General features: G+C 39.4%; 3 protein-coding genes across 9 annotated transcripts in view; 1 reads left to right on the top strand and 2 right to left on the bottom strand.

Annotated features, from left to right (window-relative positions):
• The window catches only part of ATP7B (ATPase copper transporting beta), a 49510-nt gene extending 45442 nt beyond the window's left edge, over positions 1–4068 (bottom strand). The window contains exons 1-2 of one of the 2 annotated variants that reach the window (XM_009678584.2): positions 3477–4068; positions 1349–1540 (exon numbers count right to left, since the gene is read on the bottom strand). The gene's annotated coding sequence lies outside the window, so the exon portion shown is untranslated. Of the gene's footprint in view, positions 1–1348; positions 1541–3476 lie in introns of those variants that run through there. The other variant, XM_068929914.1, reaches the window with a different exon arrangement.
• A 499-nt stretch (positions 4069–4567) lies between these two features.
• Positions 4568–9444, top strand: ALG11 (ALG11 alpha-1,2-mannosyltransferase). Its single transcript, XM_068929932.1, has 4 exons — positions 4568–4710; positions 5796–6029; positions 6630–7561; positions 9123–9444. The coding sequence occupies exons 1-4, from the start codon at positions 4583–4585 to the stop codon at positions 9392–9394; spliced, it is 1566 nt and encodes a 521-aa protein (XP_068786033.1). The 5' UTR covers positions 4568–4582; the 3' UTR covers positions 9395–9444.
• A 209-nt stretch (positions 9445–9653) lies between these two features.
• The window catches only part of NEK5 (NIMA related kinase 5), a 29493-nt gene continuing 12035 nt past the window's right edge, over positions 9654–27111 (bottom strand). For all 6 annotated transcript variants that reach the window (XM_068929922.1, XM_068929923.1, XM_068929924.1 and 3 more), the window contains 14 exons: positions 26945–27026; positions 25318–25454; positions 23003–23202; positions 21818–21884; positions 21357–21476; positions 20008–20091; positions 19815–19919; positions 17734–17814; positions 16883–16951; positions 15095–15218; positions 14766–14897; positions 13492–13629; positions 11844–11958; positions 9654–11420 (listed from right to left, as the gene is read on the bottom strand). In XM_068929922.1, coding sequence (XP_068786023.1) covers positions 11168–11420; positions 11844–11958; positions 13492–13629; positions 14766–14897; positions 15095–15218; positions 16883–16951; positions 17734–17814; positions 19815–19919; positions 20008–20091; positions 21357–21476; positions 21818–21884; positions 23003–23202; positions 25318–25454; positions 26945–27026 — 1707 coding nt within the window. In that variant the 3' untranslated portion in view covers positions 9654–11167. The remainder of the gene's footprint in view (positions 11421–11843; positions 11959–13491; positions 13630–14765; positions 14898–15094; positions 15219–16882; positions 16952–17733; positions 17815–19814; positions 19920–20007; positions 20092–21356; positions 21477–21817; positions 21885–23002; positions 23203–25317; positions 25455–26944; positions 27027–27111) is intronic.

The raw sequence follows: 27111 nt of genomic DNA on the forward strand, positions 1-27111 counted from the left end.
ATACGTTTCAGAAAGAAAGTGGTCAGTTGTACAAGAGACCACATGACAGTCATATGACTATCCTTAGATATCCTTATGATATTAATCTAGCTTCTGTGTGTTTATTACATGCCAGTGGTCTTATCTTACAAAGTTATTTGTATGACTAGTACGCAGTGAGAATGAGAGTTACAGAAATACACATAATTGTCTCAAAGGATGCCTCTTTGCAGAGAATTCACTGTGAGTGGATTTTGCTATTTGTTCTGGATACCGCTCACCTCAGAAGGCCTGTCTGCATGCAGCTTATTTCACACTAAGGACCTTAATAAGAAAAGCAATTAAAATGGGACAGAAATGCTTACAGAGGCAGCAAAAGAAGAAAACCTTTTGTACATGTCTAGGAAGGCGGGCACAAAGCTAACTTCATGACGACCCTAGTTTAATTTCTTTGGCACATCTGCCACATGGAATTTCTACAGACAAGGCTTTTAATAGTATTCTCACTGCTGGAGTAGGAACACCACAGACAGCTCAGCTCTGCTCTTGCTGAAGGTATTGGCAATGCCTTAAATATAAACATACAATCTCTTCAGCTACACATGCATTAAGGTGGGGAAGTTGTTAAGTGGTGCCAACCCAACCAGTCTGTGTTTGACTGTTCAAACATAAAAGGTAGCCCTTGCAGTCTGTAAGGCCGTCAGCACCACAGTTTTCACATTGCTCATGTCAAAAGGTGAACAACCTGTGATTAAAAAAAGAAGTTAACAAAGAACTCCAAAAGCATTTATGCATCTTTTTTTTTTCAATTACCACTAGATGGACCACAGAAGAAATAAAGCAACTATGAATTATCCGAACTGAGAAAACTATTTTACTTGGTGCTCCCACCATCAAGCATATGTATCTCTACAGCAAGCAAGCGCAGTGTTTCCCACAGAAAAAGAGCCTTCCATGAAAAGGACAGCAGTCTGAGGTGACTACAAAATATGTAGGAAGCACTGCAAAAGAAACAGGGACACTGCATCAGCAGACAAAACATCTGACTGCAAAGCCAGGTCTGGGAAATTTCTGCCAGGACTGGCAGAAATTATTTCAAAATTATCATTTGAACTTGTGTGAGAATTTGTACACAGTAACTTCAGTCGCTTCTGCAGAAAGAGACATATCTAAAAAAGGAAGGCAGGCAGAAACTACAAGCAGATACACTGCACCTTTTCTTCACATCCTGTGTAGTCGGTCTGGTTGTCTTGTGAAAAACTCTTCTTTCCCCTGCTTAGAATTGGTAAGGATCGGGAAAAGTTGCACCAGAATATCTCCGTTTGCTTACGCACATACTTTATCACAATGCACTGGAGCTACAACTTACAGGTCATACGCAGCTTACAAGGGCATTGTATTTCCTGGATTCCTCCACGTGGAAGTACCCATCAGAAGGCGACTGCACATCCAGCCCGTGAAAGGTAAAGGGCCAGGAAGCTTCAGAGAAAGGATGACAAATCAGAGACGGCTGCTCCTGCCAAAACAACTCCTTTGGCCTGCTGGCCTATCCGTTGTTTGCCTTAGGAGAGAAAGCAAGACAAGAACAAGATATATGAATTGTTCTTTCAACAGCAACACCCACAGTTTGCTCCTGAAGTGTCACCAGGCAATTTATCAGACTGTATACGCTGTATAGCACTAACACTGTACAGTCAGTCTGCATCTGTACAAAAAATTCAATGCTTCTGAGAAGTGCAGACCTATGTCCCACAGCGGCTATACGGTACGCGCAGAGCATGCCTGGTAGTACAAACAGTTGAATGAACTCTGAGGCTCACCTTGCACTACATGTTCATGCACTACAAACAGAATACATGGCAGCAGGCAGAGCACAGGCAGCTGTTTCTATTGTGATTGCGCAAATCAGTCTCTTTCTTTCAGCTGCCAAAGGCTTGCATGCACACATTCCTTAATAGGACAATTAGGGAACTTTCAGGAAATTGATTAGCTGGTTTCAAGAAAAACAAAATATTTTGTTGCACTCAAGCTAACACATGTCCTTGACGCTTCGGACTGAAACCCTGAAGAAACTGTATGACTTTTGCTGCAAGCTCTGCAGGTTAAATCCCATAGCTAGAGTCCTCATTCCCAGTACACCTAACCTTGCAATGAGCCTTGACTGGAAAGAACAAGTTGTACTCTTCCAGCCACATGAAAACAAAGGTTTTCCTGAAAACTTCTGCTATACGATTTACTGAACAGAGTGTTGCATCTAAACCCAAAACATTCCACCCACCATTGGGTTGTCATTTACAGCCCAAGCAACTCAAAAGCCAGGTATGTAGGTGTCTCCCTCTACCTTCTTGCTTCCTGAACTCTTCAGCATGACTTCAGTCTCATCTTAATTAAGCCGCGGCTGACCTGTAATCCTTTGGCTTCATAAAGACACTCAATTTAAGACTCATACCTTCCAAGGGAGTGTCTTAAGCTCCTTTTCAAGTCAGTGGGGAGTCATTAGCTAAAATAAACCAGACTTCTTCTCTCAAAGAACCATGTCTTTCCTCTGAACCCAGGCAACTACCTTCAAACTTTACCATTTACAAGAGATGTCTTGAGCTGAGAGGTGCGAATCCAGAGAGGTTCCCACCTGCAGGCACCCCACATGCTTCTTAGGCAACTGAAGCGAGGGGAAGAAGAGAAGTGAGAGAGAGCAATGCCTGTGGCACCCTACATATGAGAGCTTTGGTTTAGAAGTGAAACGGCAGGTCATGCTTGCTGGGCATCTCAACCAAAGTGGTCCAAACTAACTTCATCCATTCTTATACAAAGGCAGAGATGCCCAGTTAAAACCTATAGTCAGTGGTATGTAGGACAGTGAAGAGATTTAAATAAAAACATCGCTTCTCTATAGAAGTAAAATAAGAGGAGTTGACATATTTCCAATTCCATCCCCACATGCTGATGCACGAGAAGTGGAAAAGTTACTCCAGGTCAGCACCAAATAATCATTACTTAAGCTGAACACTTCACGCCCCCACTATCGTGGGGATTTTGTCTCTCTGCTTAGGGCCCAGGCAATGGCCAAACCAACTAAAGATCCAGCATTTTCCCATCAGCATTTTTCTGACAAGGAAGACACAGGATGACCCTCCATCAGCATCCCTAACTTCAAGACCTCAAAACACGCCCAAGGGTGACATGAAAGAGATCACTCTGACCTCAGAGGCTGAAAGACTACAGTTTATTGAGAGGTTCTGTTCAAAGAAAATAAACTTGAAAGGCCCTCAAAGTCTGGAAAACCTCTGCAAGAGATGGGAGACAGCAAGGCTTCATCTCTCTAGAACAAACTCACCACATGAAGCACTGGGGTTTTTTTATGAAGAAGGTAGTGGGGGAAGCAGCTAGCTATAGAAGATCAGGTATGATTTGGCATAAATGGTTAAATTCTGCCTAAGCTCCTCCTCACCTATATCGTTTCATTCCCAGAATGCAAGGGAGCAGGAGTTGTTTCTTACCCTGATCAGTGGGAAACCATTTTAGAAACGCCAAGGCTTGCTGTTTCATGACACCTCATTGGTAATACTTTGAAAAACAGCACAGTTCAGTTTTACCTCTAGACTAGTCCATCAGCACAGCGCAGGTTACAGAAGACTGAAAGCTTTTTTTTTATAAATTCTCATGCCTTTTCCCTCTTTTACGATTATTTATCTTTAAATTCACTTGCAGTAGACACCTTTCATGGTCTGGTGGTTTGTCACGAGGGCAACCCCAGGAGTTCCCGCCGAGCTGCGGTGCCGTGCTCTTCTCTCCTTTTCCTCTGGTAACGCTGACATTTTCTGGGCAACGTCGGTGCCGTCCCTGCAACGATCCTGGAAACAAATTGCTCCCAGAATCCCTTTTGGAGATCCGCAGGGAGGCGCCTGACCCCGCCGCGCAGGCCTTCCCAGCATTTTTTATTTAGGTGTGCTGAAGTCTGAGTAACGTAAGCTGTACCTAGTAGAGTGAGCAGCTTTATCTGTATTACATGCCTTCAGTTTTCTCTCATCAAAAGCTGCAGTTCCTGGCAGCAGGCGGTACAGCTGCCTCCTCCCATTTCACCTCATTTCTGCCCTTTGGTCTGTGCGTATTTTCTCAGTGACAACAAAACGGAAGGGGAAATATAAGTACAATAGACAGAGAGGCAAACAGAACATCCTCCGTGGGAAACGGTCCCTCGCAAGCACGTTCACAAGGATGCTCTTAGCGAAGGAGGCCCGATACAGCGTGTTTTCGGCAAGCCTCACGGACGCGAGTGGGAGCGGCACGCGTGGGCGGAGAGCAGAGCCGGCACCCCTCCGTCAAGAGGCACTCGTTTACGAGTCAGAGGCTAACGCATGGCTTGAAGACTCCTTGATGGCCAGAAGACAAGTGAGGGGGCAGCAGTTACACGACAAAAAAAAAAAAAAAAAAACCGCACTGAGCGGACGCACGAAGGGAGAAACCGCCCGTCAGGGCGCGCGGGCGGGCGGGCGGGCGGGCGGGCAGGCGGCTCCCCCCGCAGCCCCCTCTCAGCCGCCGCCCCGCCCCCTCGGCCAAGCCCAGCCTCTTCGCCCTCCCCTCCGTCAATCTCCGGCGGGAGCCAATGAGGAAAGGCCGCTGCCCGGCTAGTCCCGCCCCGGCGCGGGCGGGAAGCGCTGCCTTCCGGCGGAAAGGCGCGGCGGCGTTGTCCAAGATGGTGGCGGGAGGGTTGTGTCTGTGTGGGCTCCTCAGGTATTGGGGGCGCGAGGGCGGCAGCGTCCCGTCGCGGCAGCAGCGAGGGAAGGGAGAGCGACCCCCCGCTCCCCCCACCCCCGACCTCCACGGTCCCCCGCCAAGCCGCGGTGCCGGCCGCGCCCCGCCCCGCGGCCGTTGGCCCTCGCGGCGCCCTTCCCCCCCCGCCCGCCCCTCTTGAGGTGGCGGCGGCGGCAGCGGCCCCGGGGCAGCGCCGGGGAAGGGGAGGGACGAGGCCCGCCGGTGCCTTTTCGCCCCGCCACCGTCTACAGATTAGTTAACGCTGTTTTCGGGTCTCTTCACCCCAAAAATGAAGGAAGGTTGTGCAACTCGTATGTGCCTGTCGTGGTGCTTGGCCTGCCGTGAGCAAGGCTTTAGCGTCGAGTGGAAGGTATCAAAGGGAGCACGTCAGAGAGCTGAAACCGTAAAAACAAGTCACTCAGGTCTTCGTTTCTCAGGGTGCTGGAGAGTGGGGTAATAGAAAATACAATATAATAGTGGGTAGCACAGTGCAGATTTAACCCAAGCAGCTGTGCGCTAAGGCAGTTCACACTAAGGTGGGCTAGCAGTAGCTTGGACTAAAGGCGGCTCTTCTGAACCCATTAAGAAATCTCTGTGCCGGTTACGCTGTGCCAGGCTGCTACTGATTCTTGCCCCAGGTTGCTACTGATTCTTGCCCCGACGTACGTACAGCAGGAATTGTTATCTTGGGCTCCAGGCAAAAGCAGCCAAGCCGCTTTTGGAGCCAAGCAGGTTTTGAAGGTAACCTATGTGCAAAGCATGTAATGTGCAAGCAAATAATATTGCTTGGCCAAAGCTGGTGTGCGAATCTGCGTTTGCAGCGTGACTAGACTATAATAAATGATTGAGAGCCAACAGGGGGAAAAAAATTCAACCATCTTTGGGTAAACAATGTAGAATAGCAATTTTCTTTTCTGTAATCATTGAAATGATTCCTGGGATTAAGAGAACTCAAGAAGTTGTCTAGCTCCCTCTAGTTCTACCTGTAAACTCTTCTGTATACATTTCATATATAATACTTCTTTAAAGCAGTTTTATATTTTAAATTTTTGTGCTTGTTTCAGATTGTTGTGCTCACTGTTAATCCCTGCATTATTTCTAAGCGGAATTTTGTGTGTCTGCCTGTTCGTGCTACTGTGGGGAATACGGCTCTGGATACAACAAAGGAAAAAACAATTGACCTCAGCAGGAAAAGATGGGAAACAGCCATTGGTGGTTGCGTTTTTTCACCCATATTGCAATGCAGGTGGTGGAGGGGAAAGAGTCTTATGGTGTGCCGTAAGAACGCTCCAAAAAAAGTAAGCACATAAATTTATCAAATACCATATTTCAGTGTCAACTTCTGAAGGCATTATTTATGCACATATTGGAATTTTGTATATTTAAATACATATCATTAATCTATAGATTCTCAGTTTCTTTACATCTGGGTCTCACCAGGTTCCACCTTTGTGCTTTGTTCCTTGCTCCAGACTTTGTTCCCTCCTTCTCTGGCTTCTGCATAGCTGTTGCACATATCACCTCATCTTTCTGTCCTTGGCCTTTACTTCTGCTCCCCCATCAGTTTTGCAGTGCTGGTATGGGCATAACTGATCAGTAGATAACTGATGACTTAATCTAGATACTTGTCTCTTGGTGCAGAAGACTTAAGTTAATATCTAAAGTGGATTTAACGCTGGCGTACACTGGCTTGTGCAGTCTTTCTGCATTTCATTCATGCTACGTAGTATAAGGACCAGAATTCATAGAATCAATTCATTTAACTCTGAATCATTTCAGAGGTAGGCCAGACATCTGTTCTCATTCTTCGGGTAATTTTGAGATGGATAGTATTTTAGTTTCATGGTACGGAATTTGAAGACAGGAATGTGTGAAATTCTTTTTCTTTACTCTTCCAGGTACAAAAATATAACGTGCGTTGTTTATACTGGTGATAGAGATGTCACTGGAGAAGATATAGTAGAAGGCGCATTCAGAAGATTCAATATTAAATTATTTCATCCTGTGAAGTTTGTATTTCTAGAAAAACGGTATCTTGTGGAAGCTTGTCTTTACCCTTACTTCACTTTGCTGGGACAAAGTTTAGGGTCTGTGTTTCTTGGTTGGGAGGCTCTTCTAAAGTGTGTTCCTGATGTTTATATTGACTCAATGGGCTATGCCTTCACGCTTCCACTCTTTAAATATTTAGGCGGTTGTCGTGTTGGATGCTATGTTCATTATCCCACTATCAGTACCGACATGCTTTCTGTAGTTAGGAATCAGGATACCAGATTTAACAATGCAGCGTTCATTACAAACAACCCTCTTTTCAGCAAATTTAAACTTGTCTACTACTACTTGTTTGCCTTTATGTATGGATTGGTTGGTTCTTGCAGTGATGTGATTATGGTTAATTCTTCTTGGACGCTAAATCACATCCTTTCCCTCTGGAGAGCTGGGGCTTGCACTAGCGTTGTGTACCCACCGTGCGATGTTCAGACCTTCTTGGATATTCCACTGGAACAGGAAAAGAGCGCTGCTGAATATTCCATTGTTTCTGTCGGCCAGTTCAGGCCTGAAAAAGATCATCCTTTGCAAATTAGAGCCTTTGCTAAAATGCTGAAAAAGAAGAGACTGGGGCAGCAGCCATCACTGAAGCTTATCTTAATTGGAGGCTGTCGTAACCAGCAAGATGAAGAGCGTGTAGGTGATCTTAAACGTCTTTGTGAAGAGCTAGGAGTTAGTAACGATGTGACGTTCAGAATAAACATTCCATTTGAGGAGCTAAAGAAGCACCTGGCTGAGGCTACCATCGGCCTGCACACGATGTGGAATGAACACTTCGGGATTGGTCAGTATCTTTTCTCAATTTTAAACAGTTTGTCCCAGGGTTAGAATACAGTTAGTGCAGGGCTTCAGTTCATGATTCAGACTCCTCAGTGTAGGTGTCTCAGCATAGAGGTCTGCATGTAAAGCAGGCCGCCTACTCCCATTCTTGTCAGTGGCAATCTAGCTGAGGTGAAGCCTGCAGACCAGTTCAGGTGACTAGCCGCTAGGTGTTACTGTAGCACAAGCTGAATCACTGTGGACTTTCCAGGTTGTATTGATTTTAAGCTCAATTTTAGTGACCTAAAAAGACAGCTAGTGTCATCTGTGCTGCCCTAGGATGCTCTGACTGACCTCCAGCTGTCATTCTGCAAGGCAGTGGGTCTCCTTATGGTCCTGCATTATGTCTGCCAGCTTCACACAGATGTCTTCAATACCCTGTAGTGCCTCAAAATGTACTAGGTACTTAAATGTTTAAGCAACTTAAATTGCGCTGTTTGGACGGTAGTGGGAGTCTAGACATTTAGCTGATATGTAGACATCCATGTGTAGAGGTTTTGAGCATGATTCATCTGTTTCAACTGTCATGTGAAACGTCTAGCATATGTCATTAGGACCGGCTGCTGTTTCAGAGCGCTGTGTCTCCAACAGGTACTGTTCCGTATTTGTAAGCCCCATGTGAACGCCATCAGGTACCGTAGGTCATTCCGCTGCACTAGACACTTATGTTAAGGCACCTAAACTAAGCCCTTAAATCAGTTTCCTTAGCGTGAACCTGATTCCCAGAGCAGTTGGGACCTGGCGTGAAATGTGCTGTCGTATGAAATTAAGATAGCAGACGTGGTTTATTGGGATGAGTTGTGTTTCCCTAACTTTGAAAGGGAATGTAAGATTGCCATGTACCATAAATCTAAAACAGGTAAGTCAGCGGCCAAATAGATGGATGTACGTAGATATAATGTGGCCAAACTCCAGTTAATGTCTTCAGACTTTATTAGATTATAAGTTAAGTAAATACTTGTAGTAGCTTATATTCTGTAGGAACTTAATATAAAAAATTGACTGTGAATCGTCTCCCAGAGGCAACTGCCTCAAACTGGAAAAAAAGATTTCTCATATTTTTGCGTCCATAAAATACAGTTTATTTTAAAGTTTTATTTTTAATCATACTGTGGTTTTGAATTTCAGCATGATTTCACATTCACCTCCAATGGCTTTTTGCCTTTAGAAAACGCGTTCCAAAATTTTGGAGCGTTATTTATAGCTGGCAATTTTTGAGCTAGTGGAACTTTTAAAAATCAAATCAGAACTGAGAAAAATCAGCAATGAAATGATGTCTGAGGTCTGTTTTGGAACCATGGAGGAGAGCTGGAGTTGATCCATGTGCTATATGCTGTTCTCCTGCAGGTTTTGGCTAAGGAAAGCTTATTATCTATCAGATTCCTGCCATTGCTGATTTTTCATTAAAACTTTTTATTGCCAAAAGTATAGATTCAGCGATACAAATCTACTTAGTTTGTCTTGCTGAATTGGTCAAAAAACTGTATTAGTTTTGTTTCATCAGCATGTTCTGTTTCTTTTTTCAGGCGTAGTTGAATGTATGGCAGCTGGCACAGTTATCCTGGCTCACAATTCTGGAGGCCCCAAATTAGATATTGTGGTACCCTATGAAGGACATATTACAGGCTTCCTAGCAGAAAGTGAGGACAGTTACGCTGAGACTATGGCACATATTCTCTCTTTGTCTCCTGATCAAAGGTTAGAGATCAGAGAAAATGCTCGTCAGTCTGTGCACAGATTTTCTGACCAGCATTTTGAAGAGACGTTTCTGTTATCTGTGGAGCCATTATTTAAATAAATGTATATGTATAAAACTGTATGTGAATAAAATTAACTTTTTGTATTTGACCATATGTCTCCTGTAAATATATTGCAATCTATGATCCCATGGTCCTATTCAAAAAGATTTTTTTCCTTCTGTCAGGATATCTGCTGTATGTAATAGAGATTTTTTTTTTACTAGGGAAGAAATGCTGCTGAAATTTTTCTGTGTTGACTATCTGACAATACAGTGCACTGCAAAACCGTCTGAATTCACAACATTTTCCTGCTTAATAGAAGAACAACTGGAAGATCTTTTATTTATTGAATATTTATTTTGCCTTCAAACAGTCCCCACCCATTTCATAACTTTTCACCCACCGTCACACTTTTTTAAATCAACATTTTTGTGTGATAGCTTTCATATCCAGATTTTTTTCCAGAATCTTTATCACGTTTTAAATTTGCTGTCCCTCACTGAGTGGCATGCCCGGTTTTAAATGTGGTTCTTCTTGATCTTCTCATGCATAAGATATGCTCCTTTTTACTTCTAATGAAAACGTTAATTCTCTAATAATGTGCAGAATCCTTCCAGAAACGTACAATGCGTCTGCAGGCACTTGTATCCATGTATAGACTTCTTCCATGGTATAGTTAAGTACTCTCTCACAATATGAAAAGCAAATGAATTCATTTTTTGGAATCTTTTGCCTGCATTTTCTAATGAGAACACCTAGGTAGCTGTTTCTCAAATGGGCTTAAATGGAGATTTCACTAGCATTAACTACAGTGATTGCTTGTTAATAAGTGTAATAGCTGTACTTGTATATGCTACTTACATTAACTCTTTTCTCCTGTTCTTCTACTGTATGACAACAGTATTTTTGCAATCCTATTCTATTGCAGATTTTTCTATCCTTAAGGAAAAGGAGGCTCTAGATTAGAGGACATGTTTAAATGATACACCTTTGTGAAATTTCCAGCTGTAAACTACTGCTTATTATTAAATTGAGAACAAAATGAACCAACTGTTAAAAGAATAGATGTACTTTTTTTGTCAAAAGTGGAAAAATGTGTAGCCTTTTCTGAGCCCACAAAGCAGTATTTTGTATTTTAGCCAACTAAAAGAGCGGTGCAAAAAACTACTGAAATCAGAGTTAAAATGTCTTTTTCCCTCTATTTAAACTTTACCTGGATTATATGAAATTTTGTATGTGAAAAAATACAGTTGGAAGAACCTGTTGTTCATGTCTTATTAGGAATTTGGAAAAGCACAATCCTCATGGTGCTAATAAACACTGCTACTGCTACTATATAAAACTGCTGAAGAGTTGGTGACGCTATGTACAGTCAGTACTGCGTAAATCAAACATGGGGATTATAAAGCTATATTGGCAACACAAAGAGGTAATGACAACCTGGAAAAGCTTGTTAAAACAGGAGCTTTGCTGAGAAGGGAAGAACAAACATACTAGGACACTTTTCTTAAACGATACAAAAATGGTTGAAGAGAGCATATAGTCAGAAATGTACTAAAGTCAATGTTGTCAGAGATGTCCAGAGTTCATTAGAATAGTAAAGATGAAAATTCATTTCAGTCTGTATCAGGATTTTTCAACATTGAGGCATCCAAGTAAGTAGCCTGATTTTTCTGTTTTTTAGACAAGAATGACACCAACCCTCTATTAATTTTGAAAAGCAGCTGATTTACTTGGCATTTAATGTCACATGTCTATTTTTAAATCTTGCTACTGATGCGGCGGAAATTTCAAGCAAATTAAAGTTTTGAAACAATAGTTACTCTGGTACTCTAGGTAGCTGCTGCTTCCTGCTTGCTTTTTCCAGTATGTGTGTCAACACTAAATGGCCCAGGGTTATTTCCTGAAACCTCACCAGATTTTATAAGTAGTTTGCTAGGTGAACTCATCTTTTCTTCATCTGTTTGACCTTTAGTTACTGAAGGGACGGGAGACTCTATGGTTCTGTCTGCTGAAGAAGTTACCACTTTTTCCAGAGATCCCTTCAGCCCATGTCTCAGTTCATCTTCAGAATCTTCAAAATTTCTGTAAAGAAAAAAAGAAAATTATATTAATTAAACAGACAGCTCTGTTATAAGCTTTTCCAGTTTCAAAGGCTTTGAGTTTTTTTTTTAAATACTTTGTAAAGTATACAGAAGCTAGACACAAAAATGTGACCTGCTTGTTCTCCTTTCTCCATCAGATTGTTCTCCTGTATTTATAACGTCAAAGAGCAGGAGATGCAAAAGCCATAGTAAAATACTTCTGCGTAACGTTTTGATGACGGCATTGGCATTTAAAATACTAAATTGGAGAATTAAAAGCTAAATTAGCAGACTTTGTAAAACAAGTAAGTTTTCTTGATTTATGAATTTAAAAGGACAGAGAGGAAAAGCTTCAGGCAATGCAACCTGCCATTTCATGAAAACTGTTCAGTTGCATGGATTTCTTCTGGTGTGCTTGACTTACGTGTCATCATCATCTGATCTTGGCTCAAGTCTCCCTTCATCAACATCAACAGCAGAGTACGTTTCTGAATCATCTTCCGTGTTTTCTTTTGGAGGCAACAAGGTTAATCTCCCTTCTGGAAAGGGAAAGAAACGTTCCTTTATTTATATATTAAGTAAACTACAAAAGTGTGTATAAATTAATAGGAAATAAATGAGTAAATGCTTGAATTTTTTTTTTGTTTAAATTACAACAATGTAAATATCATGCTTAACTGACTTCTGTTAATCACAAATGTTTTAGTCAGTGGTTTACAACTTTTGCTCAAAGTGTTTTGTAGGTCATGACCATAGGGCTGTAAAAGGTAAGCAAGGAAGGGAATCTGTTGTTAGAATGTTTTAAGTTTCCGATACAGGGTTCTGCGTTTTCAGTGGGAAAGCTCAGGGACTCTTTGGGAAAGGCTGAAAATTATTGCTTGGATGTAGCTGTAGTTCTCTTAAGAATGTTCACTTTCAAAGGCTAAAGGGCAATCCAAACCTGAAAGGTGAGAAAACAGTGATATAAGAGTTGCTATCTTACTATGTAAAGGCTAAATTCTGCATTTCAACAGAAATCATCAGCTTGAGTAGCAGGGCAGAACTGGGTATGGTGAATGCTTTAAAAATATTTTAATAAATGTAACTGATAAAAGCAATAGCAGTTAGAATACTTGTGTGACCTTATTCTTGCATTAGCCCTATGAACTACTGATATTAGTGAAGTGTGGCTTGATTTCCTTTTCCTTAAGGGTAAGCTATAAAGCTAGTCCTAGCAGAGGAATGTACGTGTAGCTTGTTTAGCCTTCGGGATGGGGCAGTTTTAAAAGACCTTGTTATACTATGAGAAGACATGCATATGAGGCATAATTAGCAGAAGAGTGCTGACTGCACGATTGCAAATGAAGGATATTTCTCACAATCCATGAAAAATGTTAGTATTTGGCATGTACAATGTAGCTAGCTGGCTTAAAAGGCCTGTCATCTAATTAAACATTCAGTAGATTGCCCGTACTGCAAAAAACACAATCTCAAGTTACATTTACTGCATTTTTCTACGGGCAATATTCTTGCTTTGCGTTTTAGTCATGCACTTTGACTCAAAGTAAATGTAGTTTTTAAAACACAATGTGTTATTTCAGGAAGATGTGCTGCAGTATAAGTAAGCTGGAATTAATTTCAGTGTCAGCTGTATCAGCGTGGATGGTGTTGTAAAATGGTGTGTCACCACTGCAGTTTAAGCCATCATGTACTACAGTTTATAGCTATTCCATATAAATACATGTATTTGTATAAATGTTTTTACAGGGATCTTCAGTCTCCGCAGTTGCAGGGTTATGTTTTCTTCTAACATGCTGGTAGTAGTAGCTTACCTTCATCTACCCAAGTAAATGAAAATACTCTATATGAAGTAATAGCTGATAAGTAGAGCTTCCCCTTTTTCCTGCAATTGAAAATGGCAGCTACCCAGTTAAAATCCTGAAAGAAGCTTCTTTCATTGCTACAGGATAGAGGCTGACCTTGTTTTTCTGCTTTGTCAACTGTTTCAAAATTTTGGTGCAAGTCCTCTCTAAAGGTAGTAGAACAATACACCAAAGAAAAACTTGCAGAATTTACAGTAACAAACATCCTACCTCTTTCTTCTTCAGGCTGAATAAAGGAGTCATCAGACAGCTCTGTTTTTGCTAAGATGTTCAGAAGTGTCCCTGGTGCTGTTTTTTTCCATTCCTTTCTGTTTTCCAGGGTGTCTTCAGGCAGAATAACTTGGTCAGCTGAAGAACAGGAAGGTTCTCAGGTCAGTAAAGCATGCCTGTGGCTTGGCACTGTCTTCCTCTGTCAGATTCAGGCTTTCTAATTTTAACACTGATTTATTCCTTTAGGGTAGTCCTGAAACTTGACTTCTCTTTCCTTGAACTTTTTTCCCTTTTGAAAACTTTTTTTCCTAAGTATTCGATCTGATTGATACTGTAGATAAAAAATAGTTTGGACTATTTGCCACTAAAAATTTCTAAAACCGATTTTAATGCTCAAATAACTGCTAATTACGCCTGGCTGGAATAGACAGTTGCAGCTTCACTAAGTAGGTCTTGCTTTCAGATGTGCTGGCTTCTTAGGGCTGAAAAAGCTTCATAGAAGTTCCTGCTTCTGCTGTGCCCTACACTCATCATCTAAGGCAGAATGAAGGAATAAGAAGTGGAATACTAACGCAATAGTCTGCTTTGTCCTGATTGTCCATGCAAACTCTTCAGGGAGTTCTGAGTACATGAGATACTAGGAGAATGCTGGAATGCTGGAAGAGTCCCTCTTTTGCAGCAGTCAGTCACTGGAGATACTTGGCTGACTGGGAACACACGCTGTGGTACTCTGAGAAACCTAGCAATTCACCTGTTGCGAAAAGGAGCATCACCACAGCCACATTTGTGTGAGGGTGCAGCAGCCCTTGTAACTGTGTAGCAACACCACTGTGTGTAGTGTTCTTGGATGGTGTTGGCCACAGACTGTTTTAGTTCTTGTGTATCACCGACTCAAGGCTCAAGAAAGTCATGTTAATTAGTTGGTCGCTTAGCTGCATGGGCTGGCATTTTCAGCTCTTGTTCACGCAGCACACAGTGTAATTCTTATAATGCAGCTTTGGTCAAGCCCTGTTTATATTTATGAGCAATATCTCCAGGTATCATCATGAGCAGCACAGCATGACTGCTATACTGGAGTGAGGGGAAAATGACAATTGCATTCTTTGGTTTAACACACAGGACAACCTCAGTTAGTGTGAAGTCCTGCAATTAAAAGTCTGTCGGATCCTGTGAGCATTCTAGTGTGGAACTGTCTTGGCAAAAGTCTATAACTACTCTGGCTGAATTCTAGCCGTTCCTGTCTTCACTCACTGAAAAATACAGCACATTCTTACCTAGTTCATTTTCAGCCATAGTAGGGCATACAGATGTGCCATTAGCATCAGCTAAAATATTCAGGAGTGTCTGAGGGGCTCTAACTTGCCAATGTTTTCTGTTTTCTTTGATATCACCTACATCACTGGACTCTAAGGAGAAGAAAAGAAGAGGCAAAGTTATTTCAGGTTTTTCAAGCAGATTTCAGTGTGATTATAATGTTGACTGTGTCCTTAGAGAGCTCATCAGATAAACTTGCTATAGTCTGAAGTTAACTGAACTTAACTAGCTCCTAACGAATTTTCAGGACAAATATATTCACTTTGCTTTGCATTTCTCTATGAAATACCTGTTCGGTATCCAGCTAGTTCTTCCAAACCCCTGTCTGTATGATCTTCATAAACTTCCACTAATTTCTCCTTAAGAGTCTCACCAGCCACAACAGTTAAAGTCTTGCTGAGTTTATCTAGTACCTGAAACAACAGTAAGTTACTTAGAAATTTGGGACAGTAACTAATTGCCTTCCATTTCATTGTGTTTTACAACCATTATTATGCATGCACAGGCAGGTTGTGTAACAAAAGTGAAACAGTAGGACTCAAAACACATACTGTGATTTATGTATCACAGGGCTGCCTGAGGCTCTGCAGAAAAGTAAAACAACAGAATAGCAAAATAATGCTTAATAAGTTAAGTACCTATATTCTGGAAATGAATTCTACTTCTACCAATGTTGCTATTAGAAATACTTTAAACCTCCTAATATGCTAATAAAAATCTTAAATTAATAGCTAGCTATGATGTGTTGACTGGCTATAAACATTCTCATTTTAACAAATGAAACCACATTATGTTGTCTGTAGTCTCACTTCGACTTTGTCTAAATAATACCTGTTCATCACAATGTCATTCTTGCTTTGTGATGTAATACTACTGAAAATAAATAGAACTGTGCTAATATTATATTAAAATAGCACTATAATGAATCACGATCAACTTTTAGTATTATTTGTGGGGGAAAGTATGTCAGGCACAGAATGGACAGAGATCTTGTTATATAATTGTTTGTAACACAGCCCAACCCTTCCCCAAAAAGGATCGAAAAAGACTTATGCAAGCCGAAGAGGATGGCACACAAATGAAAACAAAACAAAAAATGTAACAGGAAGTTGACTTAGAAAATTATTTAGAATAGCAGGCATATGTGTCTTGCCTGAGAAACTTTCCTCTCAGGTGAAAATAGCCTTTTTATACCATGGATGGTATGATTAGATTATCGTATTCTACTTAGAAACTATACTAGGGAGAATATTGAATTGCAGGCCCATTTCTTCCTAATTCTACTGACTATTCTTGCACAGTTCTAATAACTCTGCTCCTACTGATCTTATGAACCTTGCGCGTATCTTGGCCATGGTCGTTTGTCAGTTTTGGCCTATTCTGAAAATGAAGCAGGCCCAGAAAGAAGGACCTGAGAAAACTAATGTTCTGAACTTTAGACTTAAGTGGTGTTTACACTGAGAAACAGTACTGGTCTCAGGTGTTCGCTTTGGTCTGTTGCATGCATAAGCTCCAAACACAACTAAGACCTCACAGGAATATCTGTATGGACTGAGTCACAGATGGAGTTTTCTGGCATGTCTAAACTGACAAGGATTTTGCAGAGTTAAGTACTGAGTTTTATAAAAATGTTGTAACTTCTGATATTCATGAAATAATCACATTTTCGAAACTAATGTAGCTAATAATTGCAGAAGTGGCCATTATCATTTCAAATAATATTCAAAAAAAATACACAAAAGCAATTTACAATTCAAATTTGGCATTTGCAGGCTAACTCATTTTTGAAATATTTTCCTCTCCCCACCCTAAACTTTTACAGAACTGAAATAGCTGCACACCTTCATCCTTTAACATGTGAAAGACTGATCCATATACCATCCAATTTTATTCTAAGCAATTATCCTCTTGCAGAAGGTCAGATACATACAGTATATCAACAAAGCTTCAGTAGGGAGCTCCGTTATAACAGAGGTAAAGGAGGATGGTAACAGAAACAGTAAAACCTTAAATCATGGAGCTATTGTCATGTTTTCATATTACTAATGGCAGTGCTTTGAATATAACTATAACCTACCTCTGCTTCTTGAATGCTGACTTCCTCAGGAACGCGTATATCTAAGTTAATTTCAAACTTTATTCCTCCCTAAAGAAATTTTACACACTTATTAAAATATTCTATTTAATAAAACCATTTAATTAAAATGTACACAGTTTTTATGGAACTACAAACTTGAAAATTATCTTTCTATTAAAAAACAACTCTTCTATTTAACAAGATTTTTCTTCCATTTAAAGATTACAGCTAAACAGATTAGACAAAAATAGGTCTCTTGGAAGTATAGTTTGTGCTTATTTTAAAATTATTAAATCCACTACACAAGGCTGGAATATCAGTGATTTTTAAGAAAAGCTGTCTTAGATAATCATTTAATTCAAAGTCTTGGAAGGCACAGAGTGGGTTCTGAACTGTTGGTTCTTAACTAGACTGAAGAATCTTTCCTGGTGCCTTATGTGTATTTCCACTGATACATTCCCAGCCCCTTCTACAACTTAAAATACACTGTAGAGAATAAGGTACAAGAAAATGTTAAGAAAAAAACATCCTGACCTGACTTCTCTTAAACTTAGAGTCAGCATGAGTTTTTCTGGACACAACTAATGCAGCTTGATTTAAAGATACGTAGGTAGGGACTGATCACAATCTGAGAATTTCTAGAGAGCCTCAAATTATCAGAAAAGCTCTGCTATACATTTCTTTTCTTGGTGATCCTATCTTCCCATAGAAACTTTTAACAAACAGTAGACCAGCACTCTTAATTGACTCTCAGACAACCTAATCTCCAGAGCTATTGTGTCATAATAGGGCCAATTGAAACAAACAGATGAAAAAAGAAAACAGAAGAAATATGAAATGAACACAGATACCTTTGTGTTACGTTTCTTCTCCAAAACTTTTTGATCCTGCAAATCCTGCAGTCTAACTTGTTTAAAGTTTTCTTCTATGTCCTGGAGGGAAGAAAACATCACCATGTTTAGAATACATTCTTTGGAATCAGAATATGTATTAACCCTATATAAAAAGACTTATTTAAGTAGTAAATGTAGTCATTGATTCCTTGTGTATATGCCTGTAAGAATATTCCATTCATTGCTTTATTGTTATTTAGAATCTAATAGTAAAAGAAGACATTACATTTCTGGCATATTTGGCAAAAAGAAAAGGTACGATACCTTTCATAAAGTACAAACCTCTGATTTTTTGCAAAGTTATGTTTGGAGGATACAGTACTGTGTCAAGAAATAAATAACACCTTTTTCTTTTAAGTTGATCTTACGCAAGATAATCAGACTGATTGCATTCTGGCAAAAACTGGAAGTGATGAAAGTCAAAATTACAATGGCAACCTGTACCTGTAGAAAGTCTAACCATGTTTCGTATCTTGTTTTCTGCTAACACCTAGAAGTTATTGAATTATTATAATATTATATAGCATATCACTATATAATATATTATTACAGTATCATATTATTATATTTAGTTATATATATATATATATTACCAATCATATTATATTCTTTTTAATCATATTCCTTTGTCTAACATTAGAACGTAGCTTCACGTCAGATAAAAGCAGAGTAAACAAGAATTGTGTGTAGTTCCTTCAGTAAGCTATTGCTATTAGGACATATCTTCAACCTCAGATGAAGCCACAACAATTCACAGATTTTAGGTTTTTTTAAACATCTTAGGCAGTTCCTTCAATAGATGGAGTGCCCATGAACCAAGGTGACAACAAGCAGGCGCAAAGTCTACTGTTTCTTTTTTTGTCATCATGCATTTCCCAGTAAAACACTACGAATATCATTTCTGTCCTGTCCTGGCTCTGGTTGCCCATAGTCTAGTTTATCCAGTCAAGCGATGTGTGAATTCATTTTAGAAAAGCCTCATCCAGGGTCCATGAAAATCACTGGAGAGAATCCTACTAATATTGGCAGGTTTGACCGAAGTACCAGCTGCTGGAGGGTAGCGGCGTCTGTCACAGCTTTATGTGAAAATCTGCCTATCAGCACTGCACTGCTGAACAATGCAGGAAGTCCTATGCTAAATGTGGCAAATCCTACGTGAATGAGGCAAATTCCTGCTGCAGCCCAGCAGTTAGATCAGGGCTGGCTTCCCCTCAGAACGAACCGGCAATTTGCACGCTGAAATTATTTTTAACAAGTTGAGGCTTTAATTCTTTTCACTTGGAAAAGAGTATCATATACATTATATGCTTATTCACTAAGGACTACACCTTCTTCCCAGACCCCGTCCCACACAGTGGACTTGTTGCTGCAGAACTCTGTGTGGTCTGGAAACCTCATCTGGTCTTCACCGTGCCAATACTGCAAAGTAAAAATGGAACGGTTCTGAAACTCTATTGCAGTAGCTGCTTTGGCAGTATTTAATGAGAAAGAAGTGGAGGATTCCTGTAACAGGAAGCCTTTGGCTCTCTCTCTTACTCCTGCTTTTCCCAAATTTCCGTTTAAGGAAGAAATCCACAACAAAATGCATTCTAAAATACTCCCCATATAGCATCTTCCTTACAAGAATCATATTCATGATCTGCTCTGTGCTGTGCAGTAATTCTGTCATGATTTACTGGCTTCTGCACAGAATTCTTAGGAAAATCTGTCACTATGACTGGCTTCTTCCATGCTTTGCTCATACAGCAAGGAAAAGAAACATATTTTTGAAAAGATATATTAAGTAAAAGTATATCCTAATAGATATAGGGGAAAGATGGTTACCAAAACAAATCAGGACTCAACCAAATAAATTTCCCAGGCTATTCATGAAAGGAGCTTAGGGAGATTTTCACATACAGCGCTAGCATCAGGTGAGATTTGAAATTCACTACTTTTCAAAATTACAACAGAGAGTGAATAAAAACCCATGTGGAACTTGCACTATTCTATATAATTACTCTACAAGTCCTGTTTAGACTGTAAGACAGTACTGATACCTGAACTGATTGTTCTCTCGTTCCAGATGTATCCTTGGTTTCAAACTGGTCCTCAGCTTTCCTTTGCTTCACAAGATAGGTTTTATCTTGTATTTTTGGATTCTCCTAAAAGATATGTTTATAAAATGTTAATTTCAATTACTACATAAGTGTACTAGCTTTAAAGACTGTGATTATGTTTGAGCTTTGTTACCTGGAGTACGCCTGCTCTGAATCTGAGTTCTTTTAGATCACAGTGGTATTCTTTCCGAATCTTTTCTAATTGTTTCAGGTAATTCTATGAAACAACAGCAAAGCAGACCATGTTTGTATTAGGAATATATACAGGAATAACATTAGTTAAACAAAAATATTCTATGGATATACAACGGTGTATATATATAAGAAAAAAAGGATCGGTGTGCTTTACTGCCAATTTTTAAAGATTGTTTGACACTTCCCGTTACAGGACACTTTTACTCTCATTTTTACTATTCTTTCAGATTAGCCCTTTTGAAATTTTCCAGACTATCATTGTGCATCTTCTGTAGAATTATATCCAAAACAGTTGATTCTAAGAATAGCCTATGGACTGGCTAAGTAAGAAGTCTAAGGTTGGGATGTGAAACTCAAGGACTAGGAATTAGAATGGGTTAAGTAAGTAAGAGGAAAAAAAAATACAAATTATTTATTCTACAGTAACCTCCTCTGCAAAATGAAACAAAACCCTGTAATCTTTTCATGGAGAAGCTTCATCATCCCTATGCTTTGAAGCAAAAATGTCAAATTTGGCCAGAAGATAACTTTCGCATTAAGGACCTCTCTTTTACTGTTTCTATGCAAGTCTATCCAAATTTGTCCATATTACAAGTTTCTGTAAAATCTCACTTTTAAACAGCAACAGTCTTTTAAGAATCTGCATATGATAAGTATGTTCTTACTTCCAAGTCTGACCTTTAGGTAAAAATTAATATATTCATATTTAGTTGGACAATATATTCCTATAAATTAAGTATATAAAGATCAATTGTATTTACATGCGTTTATATAAGAAAGAAGTATCAGTTTGTTTTCTCAGTCCTATAAAAGGAGAAAAAGGTTATTGTGTCTTTATAGAATATACATAATCTCCAAAAGTTGTAATATACCAGGGAAGCAGTATGTGTCACATACTACTATATTACATTCTAAATGTCACGGTATGAAGACAAATGTATGATTTCTGAATAATGAATATGCATACATAAATAATGCAAGTATCAATATTTTCTCTGATTTGTAAATGTGAGGATCTATTGTCCTCCGATATTAGTTTGCTCAAGGATGTAACTCCGCTGATCTCAGCAGAAATGAGATCAAAGTCAAGGCCATGGTTCTTGACATGATTATGGAAGTCAGACTTGTGTCAAGTCTTTACCAGTCTATGAAAGATGGAACCACATGAAAACAGCTCATATTTTCCTTGTCATCAGATGGAAAAGAATCACTCCTCACATCAAAAACACCATTGTCAAGGAGTGTAATAAAACAGCTTTAGGCAGCTAAGAAAGATATTTCTTTTACCTGTTCTTTCATTTCATCCCTTCTAGCTACATCCTGCTGATCGCTTTTGAGATGCTCTTCCTTTATTTTCTGCTGCTGTGTTTGGTCATGATATGAGTCAGCAGAGGATGGCCGCAATCCCTATTGATACACAAATAATTCACACAACAAAGGAATTTTCATTTAGAATCCTTTTCTTCAGTGTTCTTTCAATTCACTCTCTCTGTTCCATTGAAGAGTGCAATAAGGCAAGTGTATATTTTTTGAGGAAAAAACTTATAGTAGGATTTCACATTACTGTACCTTTATATCAGAAAATAAAGCCTCACGAGGAGCATTGCAGAGCAAATCAACAGATTTACTAGAGCAGAACTTTCTACTTGTTAATCTTACAATCTGCTATTAGAAAGACATGAGTTCATCTTTTGAAATTTCTTTCCCTTTTTTTACAGATTTTATTCAATGAATTAGTATTTATTTACCAACTGCTTTTCCACTTTAATCTTGTACTGCTGGGCTTCAAAACGCCTTTGAAGATAATCTGCACGCCTGAGAGAAGAAAGTAATGTTCATATACCACATTTTATTTCACAGATTCTACTATATTCTGTACATACACTTCGCTATCAGTTTTACCACATAACGCGAACTGAGCTCTCTTTGTATTAAGTGAAAGGTGTAAATATGAAGCAACAATAAAATAAAAAAGAGAAAACATATTCACTTTGTGTATTCCACTTCCTATTACTTCAGTTGCATAAGCCTTCTGCAGCAAAGTGCTTTTCTACCTTTTATTTGATAAGTGGTATGTGGCAGCGTCAGTCAAAACAAAGTTGTTCAGATCCTCAAAACGAGTGACAATTGTGAGAATGGAGGTGGCATATTCAACAATAACTTTTTTGTTTCTCCTCTGTGCTTAACTCACTCCATCTAACTTGGTATTTATGTATTTGGTTTTTTAACCTTTACCTCTTTTTTGGTATAAAATAATCCGCAGTTGCTTGTAAGCTTCCTGATTTCTATTTATTTCACTTCATTCCCTCAGAATCCACTTGTGCCTCAGAAAGCCAAAATGAACTGAGCTTGTCCTTAAATAAGACACTGTAAACTCAGCTCAGACAAGATGTTCTAAATGTGATGATCCTTAACTGAAACATTCCAAATCATGGAGTGAAAATTAATGATCTAGCCAACCTTAATGGAAGGTTCCCAAAGTAGGCAGGATTATAAATTCCTCACTTATCTTTCTCAAGGTCTGTAAAGCGCACCCACTTCTAAAATGGCCAGTCATGGAATGCCCAGGCAATGTCAAAAGTGAAAAAAAATGGCTCTACCCCTGCTTTGTGAGAGAAAGGCTGTGAAGTACACAAACTGCTGGATAAAGGGTCTCTTATCTGAAACCAAAACAGAAGCTCAGCAGGAAAAAAAAAAATTGTGTGGCCTGCCTCCCAGTCTGTTCCCTCAATTGGAGAACTTCTTTTTGCTCTTTAGATCTTTCTGATCCCAGTGGGGAGGAAAGGCAGTGACACTTACATAAAAAACTTGTCAAAGACCAACCAGAGAAGGAATCATTACTGATGTCCATGTCCATACTGCTACATGATCGGCAATGTGATAAATCAAAACGCATATAACAATTCACTACTAATACAGTGATAAAGACTTACCAGTTGGGTGGTGGGGACGAAGGTACAACTTGTCCCTTCAGTTTATAGTATTCCTCAACTCTTTGGCTGATGTGAGAAAGGTCATAGTGTGCATTAGCTTTCCTTTGCAAGTTGTCAAGCTTATCATAGTAATGACCATAATGCCCATGTACTCTAATACTTTCTGGCCTTTCTGCCATCTTAAATCTGGAGCTCTGTGGCTAAAAATATAGGAAAGGATGTTAATCTTTTCTCTTCCATATCAGTATCATTTTGAGGTAACTTCCTGTCCCTCTCCTCATTCTCAGCTGCATGATAATGTAGGCCATCTACATTATACCTAGTGCAAGTTCTCCAAATGCTTTCACATCTAACCCAGAAACCTCCTAGCTTCCTGGGGCCTATGCAATGCAGGATTGTACACTGCAGTTACAGTAGACCAGCTGACAGCAGGGATCTTTAGAGTTCCCAGAATCCTATGTCTCCCCCTATTCCATCATCCTTTCATTAAGCAACAGCCCATATTTTTGTGTGAGTCAGTCAGCACGGGGCTTTGTACCCTGTAACTTACTTCCCCTAGAGCTACTACTAAGGCCACTAGCCACATTGCTCCGAATCCCAAGGCACTGAATTGATTGCGGGAGAGTCTTATTTTGACATGTGAGAGCAAGGGGATCCTGGGATGTAGTTCTGGGCAGTATACATATTGACCACAGCTTTTAGGGGAGCACTGGGCTAGTTCATGCCACCATCTCTTTGATTATGTGCCTGGGGAACTGGGGAAGCTTGCTTTCTTTTCTCAAAGTCCTTACTGTATTTCTACTCTGTGACAAGACTGTCTTTTCTACATCTTATAAAAACAATGGAGAGAAGGAGACCATCTAGCTGCTGCTACATGATACAAAAAAGTATGGTAAGACATCCATGAACTTTTCCATGGTGGGAGACTAAAATGCACCAGATAGATACTGTATTAGAAGAATGATGAATTTTACTTACTTTACTTACATAAATTAAAAATAATCTGAACATCCCTTCCTTAGACAGTAAATATGTTTCCTATTCCTCCTTGTTTATCTTATTAGAAACACTGGAAATAGACTCATCTACCTATGGTGTAGTCCAAATCACAGCAAATTAATATAAGTTAATATCTATATTAGAAGAAAATTTTCCTCTGCCAACGATGTTCCTGAGGAAGAGGTAACTCTAAAAAGGGTACATCTTGTCCCTCTTTGAAAGATGTTTTGAGAGCATGGTATCCAGAAGCATGATCATCCCAATCAACAGAGAAAGCAAGGCTACCTAACTAAACATAAGGGGACTGTGAACTAATTCAGGGTTATGACGCTGCAAGTAACCTCAAAACCCTGCAAACTGGTTGTTTTGTTTGGATGCTTAAAGAATGTGGGAATCTGCCCAGTGTTAATAATGTCTGTCTGGTAGATTAAAACATTATGGACAAAATTCTGCTTTTCATTATTGCAGCGCACAGCAGAAGGAAACAATCAGTACCTCTGGATTTGCATTGGATATGCACCAAAGTAACTATAAGAAAAATTAAGTCCTATATTCTGTATAGGGCGGGGGTAGTATAAGCGATTGCTTGAGGGCTGCAGTTCTGGGAACTCTAAAGATCCCTGCTATCAGCTGGTCTGCTGTAACTGCAATTTATAATTACTGCTGGGAGCTCCCACCTCCTACATTTGCTTTGCTCTGTGTTCACTAGCACCCAAGGCAGTACTACACGCTCTTGAAGATAAAGATGCAGGTATGAGGTGATGTCTGGTAAGAAGCTGGAGATGGCACAGAGCTGAAATCCAGCTTGAGGGAAGAAGTAGATGGACAATGAGTGAGGGACACAGATGATCTGAGGATCTGAGGCTGTCTGCTGCAGGATGTGGTCCCAGTTGGTTGTAATAGTATCTCAAACAGGGGCACTGGGTGCCGGTGGTTTTGCCCATGAAATGGGCTCTCAAGTGGGCTGATGTAAGAGGATCAGGGTATTTGCTTTTATAGCAAAAATGGAATAGACTCAGTTTATTTGTCTTTCAGCAAATGTAAATGTAAAACATGCCTGACTCCTTCTGTTACAAAGGACTATACTGAAGGAGCCTAAACTCGGTGTTTCCCAGTTAGGCCTTTTTAAATAGCTCTTCTAAGGCTTTAAGAGTGCTTAACTGTCTTCACAGACTTGGTATAGGGCATTAAGCTGAAGTTAGTCCACCTTAATGAGACCTTTGAAAGAGTCTTTGTTAAGACCAGGAATTTTCCTTCTGAAGATGATTAAATCTTAGGAGAAAGTGGAGTTCATGTAAGTTTTCTGTGCACGGTACCTGAAAAATAGGCTGTTGCCCTCTTGAAGGATGTTTCCATTCATTTCTTTGAAATAATTCCTGTTTCTTGACAGGTACCACCATCCCACATTCTGGAGGAACTTGGCCCTGGGCTCTCATTTTTTGAAGCTTATGTGCTTTTTAATGACAAAAGATTAAAAAGTTATCATCTACTGGGCTTTCTATGTGATTAGTTGCAAACCACAGTAAGATGCATACCCCTAACACTGACAGGCTGGGCTTTTTGCCTCCTTATGTCATTTCACCACCATCATCATCACCACCACACTTCACACTTCTTACGCATCCTGCTTTTCATTCTTAGAATTACATGTTTTTGAAAACATTAACATTTGTCAAGCTAACGTGAAGTGGATCTTATTCATTAATTTTACAAAGAAGTACACTGAATCAAAGGGAGACTTCTATAAACTAAAATGTTGATTTGATGCTAGCACCAAGAACAGAAATCAGAAGGTCTGTTTCTTAAGCTCAGAAGAAGAGAGTAACACAATATACCATTCCAGTTTGGTCCAAATCAGTATTTTATAAAGACTTAAACTGAAATAAAGAAAACCGGTGTATTTGTTAAGATTAAGTAGTTTTTAAGTGAGTTTTAGGTTCTTTCTGAGTAATGACTGTTATCCACCACAGAGTATCATGTCTGAGACACAAAATGTATGAAAATTATGAGTATAGATATTTTTAATAATGCATAAGTGACTTAGGTGTTCAGGTGCCTCTGTCAAAATTGCATTACATCTGAAGGCACATAAATCTCATTGAAATTCATTTGCAGAATAACGTGGGCTCCTACACTACTGAAGAGCTTTTGAAAAAGAAAAGCTCGCCATGCCTGTAAGTACACTCGCCATGCCTGTACACTTAAGTAAGTGTTTTATTTTCACAGATCTGTTTAAACTGTTTTCATATTTTCAAAGAAAAAATTTGAAGACTAATTATGATGCACTGAAGATGGCAGAATTAGGAAAAGATCACACTGCCAGAACCATGTCAGACATCCAGCAGTTGATACAGAGATGCTATTTACTGTCATCCATGTTTTCTAAGAATGTATATACACAATCTGATCTACCAATGAAAACTAAATCCAAATGCAGTTCATTGTCTCTCACAATTTATTCTAAGTGATACTATTTTGTAAAATACATTTCTATTATTTTGTAAAATATTGTGAAAAAAATGCAAGATTTTTTCATTTTTGCATGTTCCATGGCAAAATGAAGTAAGGATGTTTGTCATGTGATGGAGACCTGAACTACATCTAGACCAAAGTCTCTCAGTGTTGTAAATTCTATTCTTAAAAGAATTAAGGTTAATGTTTCAGCACTTTCCTACAGTAGCTTTTCTGACTGAACTGCGGTAATGATTCGGTCTTAAAGCTGTCTTTCCCTGAGCAGGACAGTGATGCACTGTCTGGGATCAAAGTTTTTGCTGTTGCAGTTCTCACCTCTGTTTATTTGCAACTTTGTGTGAAGCTCTCGTGTAAAAATGTGCATTAAAGACTGCTGGATAGAGTTACAGTCATCATCGTGAGCATGCTTATTTTGATTGCAGACAGAACAAATGTTAGTGTAGAACTGATGTTAATTAATATTACCATTACCTTGTGTCAACTTTTCTCCAAACTGTAATGCTGAAGGCCTTCTTCTGTGTATCACAGTGTGACTGAATTCTTCCTGTATTATCTATAAGCAAAAAAGTACCCAATAGAATTGTTTATGCTACTTTGATAAGTATTTTTCCCTCAGCAAGCAGCAGCACAAAGCACTC

Source organism: Struthio camelus, chromosome 1 (assembly GCF_040807025.1).
Source record: "Struthio camelus isolate bStrCam1 chromosome 1, bStrCam1.hap1, whole genome shotgun sequence".
NCBI classification, from domain to species: Eukaryota; Metazoa; Chordata; class Aves; order Struthioniformes; family Struthionidae; genus Struthio; species Struthio camelus.

Coding starts and splice junctions, on each gene's coding strand:
- ALG11 (XM_068929932.1), top strand. CDS start 4,583: ATGAGGAAAGGCCGCTGCCCGGCTAGTCCCGCCCCGGCGCGGGCGGGA. Junction 4,711..5,795: donor TGTCTGTGTGGGCTCCTCAG/GTATTGGGGGCG, acceptor TGCTTGTTTCAG/ATTGTTGTGCTCACTGTTAA. Junction 6,030..6,629: donor GTAAGAACGCTCCAAAAAAA/GTAAGCACATAA, acceptor TTACTCTTCCAG/GTACAAAAATATAACGTGCG.